Source organism: Mirounga leonina, unplaced genomic scaffold (genome assembly GCF_011800145.1).
Source record: "Mirounga leonina isolate KUSES-001 unplaced genomic scaffold, KU_Mleo_1.0 Mir_170, whole genome shotgun sequence".
Taxonomy (NCBI): Eukaryota; Metazoa; Chordata; class Mammalia; order Carnivora; family Phocidae; genus Mirounga; species Mirounga leonina.
The window spans coordinates 32678413-32696487 of NW_023270433.1; the positions used below are offsets into that span (position 1 = coordinate 32678413).

At 41.2% G+C, this 18075-nt stretch overlaps 2 protein-coding genes across 9 annotated transcripts in view; one reads left to right on the forward strand and one right to left on the reverse strand.

Moving 5' to 3' along the window:
- Window positions 1-13430, reverse strand: part of NCBP1 (nuclear cap binding protein subunit 1) — a 38857-nt gene extending 25427 nt beyond the window's left edge. The window contains exons 1-5 of one of the 5 annotated variants that reach the window (XM_035016244.1): window positions 13025-13430; window positions 5471-5559; window positions 4792-4892; window positions 2324-2480; window positions 85-192 (exon numbers count right to left, since the gene is read on the reverse strand). In XM_035016244.1, coding sequence (XP_034872135.1) covers window positions 85-192; window positions 2324-2480; window positions 4792-4892; window positions 5471-5559; window positions 13025-13058 — 489 coding nt within the window. In that variant the 5' untranslated portion in view covers window positions 13059-13430. Of the gene's footprint in view, window positions 1-84; window positions 193-2323; window positions 2481-4762; window positions 4893-5470; window positions 5560-8747; window positions 8834-13024 lie in introns of those variants that run through there. The other 4 variants (XM_035016246.1, XM_035016247.1, XM_035016245.1 and 1 more) reach the window with 4 other exon arrangements.
- A 123-nt stretch (window positions 13431-13553) lies between these two features.
- The window catches only part of TSTD2 (thiosulfate sulfurtransferase like domain containing 2), a 29509-nt gene continuing 24987 nt past the window's right edge, over window positions 13554-18075 (forward strand). Inside the window, exons 1-2 of one of the 4 annotated variants that reach the window (XM_035016250.1) lie at window positions 13554-13696; window positions 15642-15847. In XM_035016250.1, coding sequence (XP_034872141.1) covers window positions 15683-15847 — 165 coding nt within the window. In that variant the 5' untranslated portion in view covers window positions 13554-13696; window positions 15642-15682. The remainder of the gene's footprint in view (window positions 13697-15641; window positions 15848-18075) is intronic. The other 3 variants (XM_035016249.1, XM_035016251.1, XM_035016252.1) reach the window with 3 other exon arrangements.

The following is an 18075-nucleotide window of genomic DNA, read 5'->3' on the forward strand; positions in this document are numbered from 1 at the left end:
AAAAAAAAAAAAAAAAAAAAAGGTCGCCAAGTGAAAAATTCCTAGTACTGCATGGACAAGATTCAGCACAAGGTGTTTTCTTACCTGAGGTACATCTTCTTCCTGAGTTACACTTACAAAATTTTCAAACATAGCAACCATGGATGGGGCAGCAATGACATGACAATTCACAAGATCAGATAAAAAACGGACCTGTGAGGGAAAACAATTTCTATTAAATCTAAATGTAATATAATCACACAACAGGCAATCTTGTAATGACTGAAACCACAGATCTGAAAAACTACCCTCAAGGCCGAATCTAGCCTGCTGTTTTTCTTTTGCATAGCCTGTGAACTAAGAGTGGTTTTGGATAGTTAAATGCTTGAAAAAAATCCAAGAGTATTTTATGATTTATACAAATCATATGAAATTAAATTTCAGTGTCCACAAATAAACATGTATTGGAACACAGCATGCTCACTCATTTATATATTGTTCTACAACAGCAGAGCTGGGTAGTTGTGACAGAAACCGTATGAAGGACAGGAATCTGCACTTGCAGGTTCCCATTCCATAGAGCTACCTCAACCTATCATCTTCTTTTCCGTTCTCTATGAAAAAATTTTCACTGGACTACAGAAATGGAAATTTCTGAACAGGTATCTTCTGGATGTCCTTTGTGTGCCACTGCTAAGCACTATTCAAGTCCCCGTTGTGTGGGAGCTCACAGTCTAGTGGGAGAAGCATAATCTCAATTATGTAAATTGAGTAAATAAAAAGTGCTCTAGGAACAGTGATAAAGGGAGTAGGGGAAAGCATCATAAAGGAGGTAACACCTGGACCAGGTCAGAAAGGATGAGTGAAGCATGCCTCAAGTGGAGAGCAACAAGACTATTCTAGGCAGAAGGGTTCAAGAAGATGTGTTCAGGGATCTGCAAGTAATTGTGATACAGCTGGAGAGTAGATGGGAGGCAAGGATAGAGAAACAGATTGGGACAATCATGAAAGGTCAGTATGCAGTCTGGACTTAATCTTACAGCCTGATTGGTGTCTAACTTTTTTGGTAATATATTCAGAAAACAATTTGATCACATGCCTCCAACTATATGTGACATAAATAAACATAAATATCATCTTAAATATACATAATATACACTGGCCCCCTGTCAATCTATGAATTACATATTAGTAAGGCTTATTAATTCCATTTTCATTTAAGATAAATATTTACTTCAGCTAACCCAGTGAATCATCTTTAGCACACGCTTTTAAGGCCCTCCACTCTAGAGAATGGGAAAGAACTGAGGTTTGTGATCTAGAACCAACATGAGCAGAGTGAGTTACAGAAAGACCAGTCTGGTGCCACAGTAGAAGATACAGTGAAAGGCAGAGAATCTGGATGCCAAAGGATCAATTAAGAGGCTGTTTTAAGAGTTGAGGAGGAAGGAAGCGCCTGGCTGGCTTAGTTGGTAGGGCATGAGACTCTGGATCTTGGGAGTCATGAGTTCAAGCCTCATGTTGGACATAGAGTTTACTTAAAAAAATAAAAATAAAAAAGCATGAGAAGGAAGGTATGAGATATGCCAGAGGCCCTGGAGACAAAAGAAAAGGGACAGACCAGAGAGCAAATTAGGAGGCAGAAGTGACAGGACTTGAGGACTGCTTACAGGATGAGGGGGCAAAGGGAAGACAAACAATAATGCTCAGGTCCCTAGATGGGTTATGCAGTAGACAGGAGACCCTGTGTGCAGTTTGGGGAGAAGACAGAATGATGCATTACTTTTAGGGACTTCCAGGCAAGCTATCTTAGGGCTATCCAGGTAGTATTTGGAACACAGGTCTGGAGCTCAGGAGAAAGGCTGAAACAGGACATTCAGATTACCAACTTGTCAGGAAGGGCGTTATGTCATCCAAATAAAGATGGTTTATAACGTAATGACAGAGAATGAGAATGCTTCAGGGGAGTGTTTAAAGTGAAGTGAAGACAGAATCCTGGGAAACAAAATGTAAGGGGTATTAGTAAGATGAGCCAGTAAAAGGAGACAGAGGAATAGAAGGGAGGTGGTAGCAGCAGGAGGTCCTGAAACAGTGGTGTTGCAGAAACACAGACAAAAAAGGAGTGTAAAGCATCATATGCTACAGGAAAGTCAACTAGGATTTAGAGTGAAATGAAGCCACTGGGTGAGCTCTGTGGTACCTTTAGTGAGAATGGTTTCAGAAGAGCAGCTACTGTGGTGAGTGGGGAACTATATTTCAGGAGAAAGGATAAATTCCTTAGTTGTAGCTCACTTCTCCCCTCCATCCCAACACTAAGTCAAAATACACCAAAAAGGTAACTTACCAAATATACAGCTTCATTATAATTGTTTGCTTTCAATGATTCTTTAAGTTGTCGAATCATAGCTTCTACAAACTCTCCACCAAAGTTGTAATTCCTGGCATTCAGTAGTCCAACTAATGTTGTATAAATTGTCAACTTCTCAGGTAACAGGCGTGCACTGATTTGAGAACCCAGTACAAGAAAATCCCAAAATAACAGTATCATGTTAAGTTGCTCAATTCTGTATTATATAAATCTTTTATCATTTTACTAACTTTGGAACAGGATTACTTTGAGCTATATTTTTTTAAAAAAATTTTTTAGGTTTTTTTTTTATTTATTTGAGAGAGAGAGAGAACACAAGCAGGGGAAGAGGCAGAGGGAGAGGGAGAAGCAGACTCCCTGCTGAGCAGGGAGCCCAACGTAGGGCTCAATCCCAGACCCTAGGATCATGACCTGATCTGAAGGCAGATGCTTAACCAACTGATCCATCCAGGTGCCCCATACTTTGTGCTGTATTTTTAAAACTACTTCAGAAAAGGCATAAATGTTGAGAAGAGTTGCAGACATGACCCCTGCAATTTTTCATTTTAATTCTAGTTAATCCAAGAATTAAGAAAATAAAACACTTTAATTATAAAGTTATCAAACTAAAATAAATATAACTAATGCCAGACCAGTTTTTCTTCCAATGTGTTTAGTGAACTCTAAGAGCAGTTCTACAGAAAATGTTTCCATGGAAAAACATCTGGGGAACACCAGGTGAAACAAGTTTCTTTAATGCAGAATCATTAAGGGGGAGATGGAACATTTACCATTTCTAAACTTAGCTATCCAAATGTCACAGGATCAGAATTCCACTTTGAGAAACACTATTCTAGCTGCTCAGAAAAAATTCAGAACGAAAACCACTTCCAACTGAGTTCCTATCAGTTAAATTGCTGAATGTCAACATGGTACTTGGACATAGTAAGATTTCTTTACATCCCAGTTTGCTTACTCTAGGTGTGTTAATTTTCACTAAGGTTATTAGAAAAGCAGGGAAGAGGATTACAGTAATAAACCTTTGGAAAAAGCAAATATTGCTTCCTAATGTAGGTAGCCTCTCAATTCTCTCAAAAAGAAAAGCAAACAGGAGCTCATGATCAGTCAGACTCTCTTACACATTTTGTGTTTTCCCAAGGTGCCTAGCAGAGTGGTAGGGACAATTTAGGTTTAAAAAAAAAAAAAAAAAAAGTGCCCTGAGAGTAACCACCCTCTCTCCACCCCCAAAGCCATGGTTTCCATCGCAGTTTCAGCATAAGTCACCTCTATTCTAATAAATGCTTTCAAAACAGAAGCCACCTTATAGATCACTACTGCAAAATAATTTTTCTTACTCATTTCTTAGTCTAAGGACAGGTCTTCCTGAATATGAACTGGATTTCTTTAAAAAACTGGAACCCAAGGGGCACCTGGGTGGCTCAGTCGTTAAGCGTCTGCCTTCAGCTCAGGTCATGATCCCAGGGTCCTGGGATCGAACCCCGCATCAGGTTCCCTGCTCAGCGGGAAGCCTGCTTCTCCCTCTCCCACTCCCCCTGCTTGTGTTCCCTCTCTCGCTATGTCTCTGTCAAATAAATAAAATCTTAAAAAAAAACCCAAAAAACTGGAACCCAAATTATTTGTACTTTAAGAGAGGTTAAAATGAAATCCACTGATCACTATGATTTGTGCATACATTTTTAAATTTCAAAAATGAACTGTAAGCATTAACATTATTTAATTAAAATATTTGAAATAACTTAAAATTCAACTTCATATTTGAAATTTTAAAATACCTCATAACTTATAATTTCATGTACAGTATAAAGACCCCTTTTATCCAAAAGTTGTAACCATTTCTTTGCAAAGCATACAATTCAGTGATCAATGTCCATCTGACAGATGAGAAAGCCTGGATTGTTAATTCCACCATTGCGAGAGACTGTTTCATGATTTCATATGAGACTTTTCCCACTTTAATATACTCATGGATTAAATAATGATATTTGTTCTAGCTAACCTAACTCAAAGAAAGATTGTGCCTAGTAATAGCTTCAAAAGCTTCTTCAGTTTTCTGAGAAGGACTATTACTCAAGTGACCAGTTCCCAAATTTGTTTGGTACTACTGGTTAAAAACATACATGAAACTCTATGTATTATATATAATTAAATGCACATACTTAAAAATCTCTGAATGTTAAAAGTGTCTACTTTCTCACTTAAAAATAGTCAACTGAAAGATTCTAAGGTTCCAAGAAAACAAAATGTAAGGAAAATGCTCAATTTTAGTCCTATTTATCTCTAAGAAAAAAAGAGTTCACCAAAGGTCATTTCGTTTGTATAAATTTCCCATTAGAAGAAAAGCTAATGAAATATGGAACGTAAACATTATCTTTTGAACATTCTCAAAGCATTTAAGAGTAGATAATACATTATCACCTGGATTCATAAATCTTTTGCATACATACACTGTACAAAGAAGCCTTAAGATCTTGCTCTTGTAGTTAGGAAGATCAGCTTCTAAAACACCTGCCAAGCCTTCTAGGTTGCTCTCCAGAGAGCAGGCACTCTGTAGAGGACAGCATATTAAATATCTGTTAAGTACTCAGCAATTAGTGAGTTAAAATTTTCTATGTGGTCATAAAAAAAGTTAAAGCCTTATATGCATAAGGCACTATGACAGGTTTAGTATAAATCAAATCAGGTAGTTATTGTTCTTTAGAAATCCATAAAAAGAGAATGAATGAAATTTTAAAAGCAAGCAGTCTAAGGCAGCAGAATAAGAATCAGAAATGGGAGGACATCATCGGTTCTCTTGTGTCTCTGTATCTGATTCACTTAATATGACTGAGCAAATTACCTCAGGTATCCAGGACTTGTTTGGTTCTTCATTTATAAATTGAGAGAATTATTCCTTACGGTCTCTTCTAAGACTCATATTTATGTTCTATGAAGATTACTAAAAACATTTAACTCTCAATTATCTGCACCCCAAGGGTTTAAAATAAATTTACTTTGGGATACAGATGCATGGCAATACAAGTTTCACCTAAAACTTAGATCACCAAGTTTCAGCTGCAGAAATGAATCGAGCACAGTCAACTATAACCCTAAGCCCATCACAGTTTTTGCCTATTTGGCACATACCTTTTCTCCTACTTTGCATATTAACGATTCCAAATGATCTTCAGTTTCATTGGCGTCAGAAGTCTTTCTCCTTTTGTGAGGCTGTCCCCCTGTTTCAACAATGTAAAAAAATTAACATTACATGATGAAACCACTATCACGAATTTTATTTAGCTTTTTAAATACTATTGTCTCTTTCCTACCAGAATCCCTACTTTTTTACACAGAAGCTCTTAACTGACCTACCACCTCTCTGACTGGGCTAGCTAGATTCACCAAAGGTCTCCATACCCAGGGACACTATAGTAACTCCAAGAGGCATTCGTTATGTTCAGTTTGGTGTGACTAGTGCCCCACGAAGCTATGCAGTGCAGCAGCCCTGTCCACTTCCAGGGATACACAGGAATGCTGCTTATAACATCCTAACCACTAGGAGTTAGAATATTCTCTGGAACACTCCTGTGCTGCTACTCCCATTCTTTAGACTGAACTCTTTACTGATCTTCAGTTGCTTGGTCCTAAAGCCTCTTAGTGCCAGTAGTACTCATTATTCTAATAATGAAAATTATTATTAAACTGATGAAATATGGGTACAAAACCAAGATGAATGCTTTGGAAAGACTTGACTAGGCAAAAAAAGGAGGAGGAAAACTTCAGAAGATGGGAGAGAGAGAATAAAACATTAGGATTCCTCACTAGTTTCACAAGTGTTTGAACTTTCTTTCTTTCTTTCTTTTTTTTTTTTTTTTACAGATTTTTAAAATTTATTTATTAGAAAGAGAGAGAGCGAGCGAGCATGAGAGGGGGGAAGGTCAGAGGGAGAAGCAGACTCCCCGCCGAGCAGGGAGCCCGATGTGGGACTCGATCCCGGGACTCCAGGATCATGACCTGAGCCGAAGGCAGTCGCTTAACCAACTGAGCCACCCAGCGCCCGTGTTTGAACTTTCAACTCTTCAATTAATAGCTTTGGTTCTATAGACTATGCAGCATTAGGGTATAGTTTATCCCAAGCAATGGGAATCACAATCAGCAGACATATACTCAAAGAAACATCCTGAGCACTTTATCAAATAATTGGTGGGGGGAAAGTATGTTTTATGATTTCCTACTTCAACCACTAGTCTGTTATGTTCAAAAACCATATCATTCAAAGAATCTTAAACAAAACAAAACTACCACACTGAAATCATTACCAATCATCTATCTGTCCTTTTGGTTGCCAAAGAATTCAAGCTGAACTACCAATCAATCTTAGGCTGGACTGTCTATTATTGTTCAGACTCTTACTATTATCTCTTACCATTTTAAAATCTTAATACACACACCTTATATTCTTTTGTGGAATAACCTACAGCTTAAAAATTTTAAATTAATAGTGTTAGGTATGGAACATGATGCTGTTGATAAACACAATGTTGGCTAGTCTCCCAATGTAATTCAATTTTGACTTCCACCAATGAGATTATTAGGACAGCATGTGGACAAGGAAGCAATACTCTGTAACAGTTCTAGGGATCTGCATTAATAATGAAAATCTGCAGTTGGATATAGGATTACCCAGGAGTAAGTTAAATATAACTTCAATCTTTTCCAGACTTGTATAGCCAAAGAAACTGAGCCATTTTCATAGAATTCATAATCACTTACTTGCCACTGTAACATCTGGCTTGAAATATATAGTGATTCTCATAAAACAGCACTCCGCTATTCTAAGCTTGGGTATTAAAAGTCTCTTCAATGACTGAAATGATCTTCAAGTACCACTTGAACTTAAGCTGAATAAAACCAATCTATTACTATGCAGATAGGACCAGATGGAAGTACTATAAAAGGCCACACTTTGACCCCCTGACACCTTGTTATCATTATGATCTGGCTTAAATAATAAATGAATATAGTTTTTTTTTTAAGATTTAATTTATTTATTTGATAGAGAGAGACACAGCAAGAGAGGGAACAAGCAGGGGGAGTGGGAGAGGGAGAAGCAGGCTTCCCATGGGGCAGGGAAGGCGGGGCTCAACCTGAGCAGAAGGCAGACACTTAATGACTAAGCCACCCAGGAGCCCCAGATGAATATAGTTTTGAGAGGATAATGCCATAAAAAAATATAACACACACGCAGTGGGATAGAGCTGAGATGTATTCCTGGAGATACCAGCCCATGTAAAGTGGACATGTATGACACAGTGAAATCAGTGACCTTGATTCTCAAGTATGCTTCAAACCTACATCACAGGATCTATAAAGGTTCCACCACCCAAACAGCCAACTTTGATACAAAGGTCTTCTATTTTCAGGATTTATTCATTGAAAAAACCTGCATATTCAATGCAATGTTTATATAAGCTGTCAGCCAGGATGTTAAAAGAGCTTTTTCCTGGAGCAGTGGTTCTTAACTGGGTGAGGTTTTGCCTCCACTAGGGGCCATGTGGCAATCTATGGAGACATTTTTAGTTGTCACAAATGGCGGAGTGCTACTGGCCTCCAGTGGGTAGAGGCCATGGATTCTGCTAAACATATTACATTGCATAGGACAACTCCAAACAACAAAGAATAATCTAGCCCGAAATGTCAATAGTGCTGATGCTGAGCAACTCTGTCTAGAAAGCAGAATATACTACTAGTGTTCTTCAGAACCAGATTCTGGTAAGGTTTGGAAAATGCAGATGGTTAAAAACTAGCTGAACGAGAGTTTTTTGTTTTTTATTATTGTTCTTTAAACTTCAACTACCATTCCCTTCTTTTTTTTTTTTTTAATTTTTTTAAAAAATTTATTTATTAGAGAGAGTGAGAGAGAGAGTGCAAGAGGGGGAAGGGTTAGAGGGAGAAGCAGACTCCCCACAGAGCAGGGAGCCCGATGTGGGACTCGATCCCGGGACTCCAGGATCATGACCTGAGTCGAAGGCAGTCGCTTAACCAACTGAGCCACCCAGGCGCCCCAACTACCATTCCCTTCTTTCTGGCCCATCTACTCTGCCAACCCTTTATCTCACATCCCACCCTCCACATCCTTCCTAAGTTAACTCTCCAGCTGGCTTGTTCCCAAATCCATTTGGAATCATATCCCAGTGTTTAAAGCAACCCTCCCAGACCCTCTTGTAACCTAGAAAAGGAGAAAGTAATGCTGTAGGAGAGAAGGTAGGATTTCTGAAGAAAACCTAGAAAATACAAGGACATAGTCCTCCCTGATCCGCAACTCCTATTTTCTCTCTTCCCATTCTGATTGTAAGAAAGCACAAGTTTTGTTTGGAGAATGGCAGGAGGCAGAAAGTATTAAGAAGATATGCCCCACTCTCACCTGATATTTGAGAGGATATGAAGGAGGGGTGGTAAAATTATAGACACATCTGAACTCATGACAGTAGCAGGATATTGAACTCAGAAGAGAACCTGGGTATGCAGAATAAAGCACCTTCATTAACAATAAAATTTTGGGAATTAGCTGAATGTTTTCATATATCTTTTTTTTTTTTTTTAAAGATTTTATTTGACAGAGACATAGCAAGAGAGGGAACACAAGCAGGGGGAGTGGGAGAGGGAGAAGCAGGTTTGCTGCCGAGCAGGGAGCCCAATGCGGGGCTTGATCCCAGGACCCAGGGACCATGACCTGAGCCAAAGGCAGACACTTAACGACTGAGCCACCCAGGTGCCCATTTTCATATACCCTTAAGAAAACCTATCTATGATAGCTCCCAAAGCAAGAACAGATTTTATATTAAATGTAACTATGTAGAAGTTTTACAATATAGATTCAAGTTACATATTGCCACTTCATTCTGACACCCTTGGCTAGTATAGGAGAGAGAAACAGAAACAGGTCTTTATTAAAACCAATTTTTGTGGGGCACCTGGGTGGCTCAGAGGGTTGAACATCTAATTGTTAGTTTCTGCTCGGGTCATGATCTCAGGGTCATGAGGTAGAGCCCCCACATCAGGCTCCACACTGGGCATGGAGTCTGCTTGAGATTCTGTCTCTTCCTCTGCCCTTCCCCTTGCTTGTATGCACACACTCTCTCTCAAATAAATAAATAAATCTTAAAAACAAAAACCATCTGAAAGGATCTCCATACACCAGTAATTTTTCCCTGTAAGGCGATCCTAACTTTATATGTATATACTGTACTACATCTTATACCCTTATTATAAAAAACACAAACTGGAAAACAAAGACCAACCCTATAAAAAGGAAGTAAAGTAGCAAAACCAACCAGGAAAAAGGGAAAAGTAAAGTACCTTGATCTTGAAGATTTAAAGCAGAGGAGACTATCACACCTGAAACAAACTATACTCTTCCTTGGAGGAACAAATTCCTTCACTTCTAATCATTTTTTGTATAGTTAAGTTAAAAAAGTAGTCACAGTCTAAAAGATAAGGACCTAATTCTAAGTAGCTTAAAAAGGGGTTAATATGGGTTTTGGCAAAGGTTATAGATAATATAAATTCTTTTTTTAAAAATTTTAAAAAAGATTTTATTTATTTATTTGACAGAGAGAGAGACAGGGAGAGAGGAACCACAAGCAGGGGGAGTGGGAGAGGGAGAAGCAGGCTTCCCGCTGAGCAGAGTCTGACATGGGGTTCTGGGATCATGACCTGCGCCGAAAGCAGATGCTTAACGACTGAGCCACCCAGGCACCCCTGGATAATATAAATTCTTAGAAAAACAAAATAAGCAATGTACTGGACAGCTATTATATGTATATCCCATAATAACTGAAAAGCTACAGAGACATTCTTAAAGGGATTCTAAGAAATGAGTTAGATTTAGCACTGGACCAGTATCCACACATGATAATTTCCCATTTAGGATTTCCCTTTTCTTCTCCATAAATTGAACTCCACTCCAGCTGAACTAGATTGGTAGTCTCCTAACTTATTTCCCTGGATCCTGGACACTCTAGTCTGAACAAAGAGATACAATTTTAAAACTGCCCTCTATGAGTTGATCCTCTGCTACCTCTCTGATCTTAGTTCCTACAACCTCCCTCAGCCCCAACTCTGCTCCAGGGACACTGGCCTCCTTGATTTCTGTGAACAGGACAGGAATGCTCCAGCCTTAAGTCCTTTGCACTCGTGGTTCCCTTTTCTTAGACCATTGGTTTTCCCCATACAGCCACCTGGTTTGCTTCCTTACTTCCTGCAATTCTTTGATCAGATGATGTTCTCAGTGAGGTCTTCCCCGATCAACCAGCATAAAACAGCAAATCCACCTTGCTAGTCCACCAATAGTCTACCCCCTCTACCCAGTTTTATTTTTCTCCATAGCAGTTACCACCATTTGATATACTATATTTTATTTGATTGTGTTCTGTCTGTAAAAGGGAGGCTTGACCTTTATATTGTCTACTACTACTGTACTGCCAGTAGTTAGGACAGTGCCTAGCACTGTTAAATATTTGTTGAATAAATGATTATATCTTGTCAAGCATATGGAAAGTTGTGACAGCCGGTGACTGATAAGAGCTGACAATAATCCAGAAATGCTCCGATGCATCAACTTAATTACAGCTATTAGAATTCAGACTATTTTAAAATAGCCTTCTATAACATTTAAGCGTCTAATATTTCAGATCTTAAAAAAATCAGTAGATGCTTAACTAAAATATTCAGATTACTATTTAGGGTAAACCCCAGCTGATCGTTACCCAAATTGTGGCAATTTATAGAAGTTCCAGATTGGTATAGTATTCAAGAGAACTATAAACTGCCCCTCTACTACTAAATTATTCACCAAAGTAAACTTTAACTCATTTTACTTCTTTTTGTCTTATTTATTCTAAGGTTCCTGCATCAAGACCCAAATGGACCATGTTTTACTGGCCAGGTGGTATTAAAAGAAACTAACTCCCAAGAAAATTATGCCACCATTACAACTGCAAAAGCAAAAATTGTTTTCTACATATTCACATTCAATTCTCCAGGTTGCCCTCTGGAAACATTTTCTCTCCCTTTAAGGGTGCCCTAGAAGGGAGTAGAGTGGAGAAAAGAAAGTATGAGAAAAGCAAGAAAATGGGAAGAACTTTAAAAGTTTAAAAGACTCAAGTTCCCTAAACCCCACGCAATCACTTCAAGCATATTAGTTTTTTATTAATCCAAGTCAAAGCATATGAAAACCGTGTTTTCTGTGCCCTGTATGTCCGTTATACAAAAAACCTCATGTGTTAAAAAAAAAAAAAAAAAAAAAAAAACAACCTAGGCATGCAGCATAGTAATACTTGGGCAGTGAAGAGAACCCTTAACTTGCTTTCACCAGTGTCTGGGCACTGCCAGCTATGTCTCCATGTTTATTACACTAAAACTCTGAATCCTTAGGTATTAGACAGGATGAACTAGAGTATCCATCCTCTCAAGCCACTCCCTAGCAGAGATCTGATGTTTCATTGTTTAAAACTAAAGACATGTGATTCTGCTCCTACTCCCAAATGCCCCAAAATTCAAGGACAAGAAAATGTTAGTGCAGAAAATTAATTAAAAATTTTCTTCCATATTTTTTCTTCCATCGTTGACATCTGCCAATATTTGTCAGCTCTTAAGCATTAACAGATGATAAGTATCATCATGAGATATTTGGTACATGCATTAACTCACTTAAACCTCACAAAACTGAGAAGAGGTTTGTATCATTACACTTCTACATTACATACTAAGGTTTACAGAGATGACAGAATCTGGGCAAGATCATGAAGTAATGGTAGAGTCTAGCTTTGAACTTAAACCCTCCGATTCTAAAGTCTAGCCTCTTAACGACTATACCACACTCCTTTTAAAGAACGATATGCTAGAATGTAATAACAGAATTACTCAGTTTCTTCCTTTTTTGGTGGAGGTACGTTTTGGAGGGATTTCTGTAATTAAGCATCTTTTCCTGTTTTTAACTAGCAAAATTATCCTTGGTTTCTATGGTGGCAACACATGATCCCCTGGAGCGCAAACCATCCAAATGGAATAGAAAACCCCTGATCTCAATCCCTAAGAGGTCTCCAGTTAGTTTTCCAGCACTCTTCCCTTCATGAGGGAAATACACTTGCAGCTAGTTCAAAATCTAACGTAACAAGGTGCATCTGTTTATTAGTGACCTCTTGAGTGTGGATAACAGATTTCTTTCCTTGCAGCATGAAAGAAGGCAAATCAACGGATGACGGGTAGAAGAGCTCAGACTGCGATTCGTATCTGCCACTCACTGCTTTGTTCCCTCCCTTCTGAGAACCCTTTCCAGGTGCAGTCGGAGGGTCAAAACGAGACACTGGTACTAGTGGGTACCTGTCACTGTGCCTAAGAGGTGGCCCGCACAGACCCAGGTGTACTTCCCTACTCGGCAGTACTAAGGACCAAATCCTCAAGAGTCCTTAGAGACCAGAGGTCCACCAGGCCGACGACTAAAGGAGTTGGGGCAGGGGAAAGCGGGGGCTTTTTAGAAGTCGCCCGGCCACATTCTCGCTCTGCCTGCCCGGTTCCCCGAACGCTGCCGGGGTGTGTGTGGGGGGAGGGCTTCCCATCCCTTCCCTCGAGTCCCTCGAGTCCCCGAGACCTCGGCCCCCGCCTGGGCGCGGCCTCGGCGGTCGGGCCGAGAGCACTCACCGTCGTTCTCGTCGCTGTGCCGCCGCCGCGACATGCCGCACGCCGGGGCGCTGCCGAGCTGAGCGAGACCGGGCGGGAAGCGCGGCACGAACTGTCGGGCCGCCGGCCGGTGCGAGCACAGCGACGAGGCGCGCGCAGGGGCCGGCACGCAGGCGCACTCGCTCGCGACGGGGGCGGAAGCGCAGGCAGGAGCGGCGGCCGGGTGGGCTTGGCGGGCTTGGCGGGCTTGGCGGGCTCCGGTCCCCGAGAGCCGGCGTCTGGAAGCTCACCAGGCCGAGCGCGTCCGGTCTGCACGCAACCGCCCCCTCGGGCTTCTTCAGCCTCTCGGCGGCTCCCTTCTCCCGCCTTTCGCTCTAAGTCCTTCCGGGGACACGCGGAAAGCACCGCCTCTTCAGCCAGCCGGAGGCCGCCGGCCACAAGCCAAATCTGGCGGCTGCTGGTCCACCACGCACACTGGAGTCCCCGCCTCAACTTCAGACCCTCCCTGGGGCTCGCAGTATTTCCCGGCGGCCCTTTCGAAGACTTCCGGGGCGAGGTGACGTCTCCAGTGTTCCTTCCTCCGTGAACTGCAGGCCGGGGACCGGTGGAGGTTCTTGGGACGGGGAGCAGTGACGATTGCTAGGCGGAGACGGCTCGATGAAGAAAGATCTAAGAAAGGACCAGGACTGGCTGGTGCGTGCTCATCTTACTCCCACTTCCGGGCCTTTGCCTCGTCGGGAAAGCTGGGCGGAGCGATTGGCCCGGCCGGGCGCGCGGGGGGCGGCGCCGCGCTTGTGGCCCCTGGGACTGAAAGATCGGCCTGAGCGTGAGCCTCCTGCCATGGGGTTACTCTCGGGGCGTCATCCTACCCTTCACCCTTCTCAGTTGTTGTTTGGGAAGGAACAGGTGATTGCTTTAGTAATGTTTTCAGTATTGATACTCTGATTTCAGAATTCAATATTCAAGTCCTATTCAGTATTCATATCCCCGTTTACATGGATATGAACATCCCCTGCCCTGACGTCTCTGATGAGCACCACACCTGCTTATCTGACTGCCTTGTCCGTGGTCACTGAAATTCCACACGTGTAACTGTAACTCTTGTTTCACTTTCCTGTCCTAACCTATTCCTCAGTCGCTCATACCCATTTCAGTGAATGACACCATCCATCTGATTGCTTCATCCAAAAGTGTAGGTAGGAGTCATTCTTGGGTCCTCCTTTTCCTTAAGTCTGTCTGTAAATCTTGCCAGCTCTACTTTCAAGATAAATCCAGAATCAGACCACCATTACACCTTTGTTTACAACACTCCAGTTACTTTGCATTGCAAACTCCATACCCTGACCTATAGGGTTGTGCTCTCTCATCACTGTCCTGCATCCATTCTTTCTTCCTGTTTCTCTAAAAGGCAAGCTTCTTCCCACTTTAGGCATTTGTACTATTTCCTTTGCCTCTGTTCCTAAATCTGCATGGATGGCTCCTTGTCATTTAGGTCTCAGCTCAAACATCAAGTCCTTAGTGAAGCCTTTCCTGGCTACCCAGTGGCTGTTTATTTCATTCAACAAATATTGTACTTATTGACATTTAGCATCTTCTATATGCCAGGCAGTACTAAGGATGCAGAGGTGAACAAAGGAAAACCCTTGCTTTTTTGGTGCCGGTGATACATTCAGGAATGACCAGACATAGTGCAATCAGAAGAGTGATCAAAGGGACAGTAGTAGAAGAGAGGAGAGGTGGTGGTGGGAGGGGCTGTGGAAGGACTTTGGGCTTCATCAGAGTATGTTGAAAAGTCTTTGGACTCTGTGGGGAGGAAGGCAGTTAGGCTATTGCAATAATTCAGTCAAGAAATGATGGTGGCTTGGGACGCCTAGGTGGCTCGGTTGAGTGTCTGTTCAGGGTCCTGGGATCAGGCCCTGCTTCTTGGGCTCCCTGCTTGGGGGAGAGCCTGCTTCTCCCTCTCTCTCTGACCCTCCTCCCCTCTTGTGCGCGGGCTCTCTCTCTCTCTGTCTCAAAAAAAAAAAAAAAAAAGAAATGATGGGCTTGAATGGGGTTGGTAATATGTCCATTTTGACAAGATTTGGCCATACTAATGATTTTTATATTTTAAATGTCTTCTGTTTATTAAAATGGGGCTTTCTTAGTTGTTATGTCATCTAAGGAATGGAATTTTCACAGCTCTAAAAGGGCAAAAAGAACAAAGTGTTTATAACTGAAGGTACTAGCACGCAGCTTGGTTGATTTTGGTTGTACCTGGTGCTTTTCTGGTATCATTTACCTTAAATGTTTGCAGGGCTAACCCCTAATTGAGGTTTCTGCTCAAATGCTACCACCTCAGAAAGACTTTACCTACTCTCTGTTTTTAAGAGCCCCTCCATCACTCCTGACTCCCTACCCTGCTTTTTGTCTTCGTGGCCCTTTTTCCTATCTGACTTTTTAAATTTAATCAATATATTCATTTATTTACTTTCTTTCTCTCCCCACTGGAATATAAACTCCAAGAGGGAGTTTTTCTGTTTCTTTCACTGCTTTATGATGGCTTGGGCTGCTGGGCCCATGCTCATTTGCCTGATTGATTTGTTTCAAATTTATTTCAAGTAGCAAAGACTGACATTGTTGTTTCTCCCTTGTTTCCTAGGAGATAGATAACTAAAAGGAACCTTACTGCAACCAAACCAGATGCCTTCTTTCACTTCACCAGACCAAGGAGATGACCTGGAGGCCTGTGTTTTAAGATTTTCAGACCTAGATTTAAAAGACACAAGGCTTATCAATCCCAGTAGCGGTCTCAAAGCAGAGTTAGATGTCAGTACAAAGAAGAAATACTCGTTTGCCAAGAAAAAGGTAAAATTACTGTATTGCCGTTGATGTTTCAGGATCATGTATGTATAGTTAACTCAGATACCATCTATTAGTAGCTCATCGATCATCAGGGTTTTCCTCCAGGGGGTAGAGGGTTAGTGAGACAGGAGGCGGCTGCCCTGTTGAAGGCAAGTTCTAGTCAGGGTCATGATCCAATGATCTTAAGTCAGAGCCTGGCAAAGAAGAATCATGGGCAAGGTGTAGCTATGCAACACTTATGTTTGAGTACTTGAGGACAGATCCTAGACAGATGGGCTGGATTCCTTTTCCCGTCTAGGGTTAGAATCACAGGAACCCAGGAGACCTTGTCATAAGGAGAACAGACAGGCAGAAGGGTAGTTGCCATGTAAGACTCCTGATCTGATCTAGTTGGCTGGGTTCTGTTGGTTAGGAGAAGGATAGAACAGCCCAGAATGGTTGTGCAAGCTTACTGAGGACAGTTGGGATTAGATTATAATGGGAGGTCATATTGATATGCTGCTCTTTTATGCCATTTATCCTTTTTTCAGAGATCATTGACTCAAACCTCGTCCTCTTGAAGCTCATAGGAAGGAAAATGACCCGAGGACATGCAATTGAGACTTAATTTTCTTACTTCCAGTCTGCTGTCCTTCTGCAGTTAGCTTTTGTTGGCTTCATGTCAATGAAGAATAGAGGTCTCTGCTTCTAACTTCTTATCCACCACCCCTCTGCTCTCATCTCACACTGGTGTCCTTGAAAATGAAATCCAAAGGGTACAGAAAGGTTTTATTATCTTGCAATAATTTCAGACTTAGAGAAAAGTTGCCAGAATTGTATAGAGGACCCTCATATCCCCTTTATACACAGGCTCCATTCATATTTCATCAAGTGTCCCAGATGGCTCTTATAGATCCACTCTAGGGTCACATGTTACATTGAGTTGTCACATCTTATATCTTCTTCAGTCTGGAGCACTTTCTCATTTTTTCTCCTTTGAAATCATGACCATGACATATTTGAAGATTACATGAGTTATTTTGTAGAATATCCCTTTGCTTGACTTTCACTCATGTTTCCTTACAATTAGATTCAGATTAGTGCTTTTATTAACAAGAGAATCCCACAAGAGATGCTGTGTTCACGTGGCTACAATCTATCAGGTAGTTGATAGTAGCAATTTGTCCCATTGCTGGCAATGTTAACTTTGGTTACTTGATTAAGGGAGTGTCTGTCGGATTTTTCTGCTATAAAATTATTTTTTTTCCCTTTTAATTACTCAGTATTTGGGGGGGCGATGCTTTGAGACTGTGTAATTATCTTATTCCTCATCCAAGTTTCATCTACTAGTTTTAGATTCTTTGATGTTTCTTTGCTTAGTTGATTGTTACTGTGATGGTTGCTAAAGGGTGATTTTCTTGATTTTCTAATTGCTGTGTTCCTTCTAGATTTAGTGTTTGGCATTCTGCTCTAAGGAAGAACTTTCTCTTCTCCCAATTTATTTCTGTCTGTGTGGACTCAGGTTATATTTTATTTGTTGAGTTATAGTCCATTATGTTGTTATTTGTTTTGATCCTCAGATCATCTCAGATTTGGCTGGGAGCCCTTTCAAGCTAGTATCTGTATCCTTTTGACTTGGTCCCATCATTCTTTGAGCATTTCCTCACTTTCTGACTCAACAAGGTTTTCCAGGCTTATCTTGTATTTTTCCTGACCCATCCTTGGAATCAGACATTTCTTCAAGGAGCTCTGGTTCCTTCTAGCAGAGGACTGTCAAAAACCAAAACCTGGAGGCACGGCAAGCTCATTGCTACTAAGTAGTGTTGCCTCTCCCAGGACCTCTGGCATAGGGAAATACATAGATGAATACACAAATGTCTATATGTACCGTATATATACTTCTACATTTACTACTATCTCAATATTAACCACACCATGAGCACATAATCAGTACTTTCAGTTCCATTCCAGCCTCACAAGAGTTTTTCCTAACTCTCCCTTTCCCATATTTATAACTTCCCTATTTGATGGGATTTGGCCTAGTCCTGTTGGTCCCAAATATTTTCTTATTTGCTTATTCTCCTGTATGTAATCAATGTACCCACCCTGCCAAGCTGCCTCCCTACCAGGGCCTGCCTTCCCCTTGTATGCCTCACCCACCTCTGAGCTGCCATCCTGGCCCTGGTCTGTCTTTCCTTGAACAGACTCCACATGGGCCCTAACTGCTGCTGGGCCCTCAATGCCTTGTTCAC